General features: G+C 51.3%; 1 protein-coding gene across 4 annotated transcripts in view; it reads right to left on the reverse strand.

Moving 5' to 3' along the window:
- Positions 1-325: 325 nt before the first annotated feature.
- NLRC3 (NLR family CARD domain containing 3) overlaps positions 326-3,400 on the reverse strand; it is a 32,558-nt gene continuing 29,483 nt past the window's right edge. For all 4 annotated transcript variants that reach the window (XM_035022107.1, XM_035022106.1, XM_035022104.1 and 1 more), the window contains 5 exons: positions 3,179-3,262; positions 2,679-2,762; positions 1,742-1,825; positions 1,239-1,322; positions 326-956 (listed from right to left, as the gene is read on the reverse strand). In XM_035022107.1, coding sequence (XP_034877998.1) covers positions 866-956; positions 1,239-1,322; positions 1,742-1,825; positions 2,679-2,762; positions 3,179-3,262 — 427 coding nt within the window. In that variant the 3' untranslated portion in view covers positions 326-865. The remainder of the gene's footprint in view (positions 957-1,238; positions 1,323-1,741; positions 1,826-2,678; positions 2,763-3,178; positions 3,263-3,400) is intronic.

Consider the following 3,400-nt stretch of genomic DNA (forward strand, 5'->3'; position numbering starts at 1 on the left):
GCATTTTCCTTGGTTATTTAGTGGATGACAGCTGTGGTGTCCATTAGGATCTTTTTCCCTTCATCACAGACAGACGCCCAAGGGAACCTGTACCATATGGAGGCTCAGCTTGCTCGCCTTCATGGAGAAGCTGCAGGCATAACAGTGGTTTGGGAAGCCCAATGTAGAATAACATTACTAAGGCATCCACATTTAACGTGCTCTTGATAACCAGTGTGCCAGACCCCACATAATATATGCCAGACATAATCCGTGCCTTTGAGAGATTTTGTAATGGATAAAAGATGGCAAGAACCTTGGACAACTTTTTTTGTCTTTGTCTCTAGAATCCTGTCATTAAATCCTTCATTTCTCTTCAAAAAATTCTCATAATTTTTCCATGTGTCTAAGGATCATACTCCTAAGACCTTCTAGTTTTCTTGAGAAAAGAGAGGTCCCTTCTGTCACCAATGCCAAATTGATCCTCTATATAGGCTTGAAGATGGCAGCTCGTTTCAGAGTGAGGGGGATGATTTTAACCAGTGGAGAAGGGCAATAATAATAAAAATTAGGGGCACATGAAGACCTCCGGGTATAAATAAGCTCACACCGGCTTCTTATCTGCTGAGCTTTAAGACCTTCCCTTCTCTGTGCCGTAGCAGAGAATCCATCTCACCCCTGCCTGGACTGACCCGGGTCCAGGAGAGGTGCTCCTGACCTCTTTGGCAGCATCTTTCCTGCCTCCTTTTAGGAGACCAGCTTTTGTGTGGGTCAGCATCATTCCCAGACCACAGGAAGGAACCCTGGAAAATGGTCTTTCCGTTCAGAAGCTTCCAGTTGTTGCTCCACCTGTCCTCCCACCAGGTCCACCAGGAACTTGTTTTGCTCACATTTCAACAATGCACGAAGGAGCATTTGTCCTGATAGCGTCTGAGATCATCCTGGCACCAGATTCCCCAATGTGATTTCCTTGGAGACTACAAGAGAAGGATTAGGACAGGACTTGAGAGATGGGCTCAAGGCCTAGAGGCATGCAGGTTCTCTTTAGTAAAGAGCATGAAATGCAGAGCTCCAGCCAAGACCTTCATGCTTCCCGGATCCCTCCCATGGAGAAGGCCCAGAATGGCTCCCTCTTATACCAAGTTTCCCTGCAGAGCTGCTGAAAGACCCAGGAGTCAGCTGTCTCCGAGAAGCTGGGAGTTGTTCTAAGGATGAGCAAGAATGGCAGGGAAGGGCAGGTGCTGCTGAGCCCCACTCACTTGATATGCTGGAGGCCATGGTTTCCAGATAATGCAGTGGCAACGAATATTGCCCCATCCATCCCCAAGGAATTCTCTTGAAGACTAGGCAGAGAAAAGATCGAGACACCACCGTGAGCTATTCGGTACGTTAGAACCCGCCCCAGGAAGCAGCACTGCATTATCCTAGGGGGCCGTGGAGGAAATATGCACTTCTGGGGATGATTTGTCCACAGCAAGGGGGTGTTTACCCCTGAGACCAGTGTCTACAAGTAGCCGGGTGGTCCCATCCAAGTGCCATGGAAGGGGCAAGACCGAAAATGCAGATGTTAAGTGACTTAGCTCTGGCATAAGCTAGACAGAATGAACAAACCCATCTGCAAGAGGGACTCTAGCCATCAGAGCTATTTATATTCGGAAGGAAGCAGCTACCGAGGAAATCAAGAGCATCTCCTCTCATGGGGGAGGTTTCAGCAGAGAAGTCTGCTGCTCTGGGGCTCAGGTAGGTCTCTATAGCCACTCACTTGAGTCTTCGGAGACTTGAGTTCACCTTCAGAGCATTTGCCAAGGCTTTGGCTCCAGCCACCCCGATGGCATTTCCTCGTAAGCTGTCCGGAAAGATATGAAGCCTAAGGCACAGTGTCAGCTGTGGGGTGAAAACTGTACCTCTTCCGAGAGCATGGGCTCCTGGTAGAGGCAGCATGGACTCAGCAACCATGGGGGTGAGGTTGCTTCTTTCTCACTCCTGGGTGCAGAGTGGAGATCGGACAAATCTGGGTGGTTTGTTGGAGCCCTCCCCCTCCTCCATCCCAAAGAAAGGAGAGTGGGGCTGAGATAAGAAAGGCAACACTTCAGGGTGCCTGGGTGGCTCAGTTGGTTAAGCGACTCCCTTCGGCTCAGGTCATGATCCTGGAGTCCCGGGATGGAGTCCTGCATTGGGCTCCCTGCTCTGCGGGGAGTCTGCTTCTCCCTCTGACCCCCCCCCCCCATGTGCTCTCTCTCTCAAATAAATAAATAAAATCTTAAAAAAAAAAAAAAAAGAACACTTCATCCAGCAGTCCTCACATCCTCAGCATCCCAGGACCACAGGAGCAGGGATGACTGGGACATGCCTGAGAGCCCCACTGAGCTTAACCCCCTCCCCCAGGAGTCTGGATCTTCTCATTGTTTGAGGTCAGTGGCCAGGGACCCCTACACAGGACCTTGGGACGTGGGCAGCCTAGGCAAGGCTGAGAAGAGCAGGTCCTCAAGGAGAGGAGGCCCAACAGTAGTGACTCCCAGGGAAGAGGTATGCAGTGGGAATGGGGAAGCTGGGGCATGCTTGATCTAAAGGACGATGTTTAAATGATTTGTGAGTTTCCATGTAAATTGACATTTTTTTTTTCCTTCCATATCTTCATTTCCAATCAACAGCTTGGTTTCTTTGGGCAAGAGACTATAGCCAGAGACTGGAATACTTACTCGAGAATCTCCAAGGTTCTGTTCACAGCCAGGGCGTCCCCTAGCGCCTGGGCTCCCCGGGAGCCAATGGAGGCCACCTGCAGACTGGAGGAAGAGATGCGTCAATGCAGAGAGGCCTCACCAGCCCGCACCCTGCCTGGCCCAGCATCCACGCATACTTGTCCTTCCTTTTCACCACCCCTGGAATTAGGGCTGAAAGTGGCAACGCAGCACTGAAGGTTATTGGCCCGTGATCTGTCCAAGGAACGCTGCGCCCCCTGCGTGCACTGTCTGAAGCCTAGGACAGAGATCTGGATGCTCCAGATACAGCAAGGAGAGCTGGCCTCCTGGAGAGTTCGAGGGAGAACACTCCCCGAGCCCCTACTTCTTACTTTCCATATGTTCGATGTCCCAATTGCTAACACTAGGAAAATCAAACACACCTTCCTTGACTGGAAGGCAAAACTGAGGTGTAGTGTGCGGGGCCGGCCTCCCGGGCTGCTGTGCACGTTAGCACTTACTAGAGCGCAGTGAGGGCCGTGTTGGCCTTGAGTGCGCTGGCGACTGCAGAGGCGCCTTCGTCCCCGATGGCATTCTCCTGTAAACTGAACACAGAGAGTGACCCCTGGGCTCACAGGGCACCATGCTAGCACTGTGGCAGGACACGCTGAGCTTGGACCTTCTAGATTTCATTTGGACCACGCACACCACAGACTAGACTCCCAGGGACCTTCTAGATTTCA

This window comes from Mirounga leonina, unplaced genomic scaffold, assembly GCF_011800145.1.
Source record: "Mirounga leonina isolate KUSES-001 unplaced genomic scaffold, KU_Mleo_1.0 Mir_175, whole genome shotgun sequence".
Classification (NCBI taxonomy): Eukaryota; Metazoa; Chordata; class Mammalia; order Carnivora; family Phocidae; genus Mirounga; species Mirounga leonina.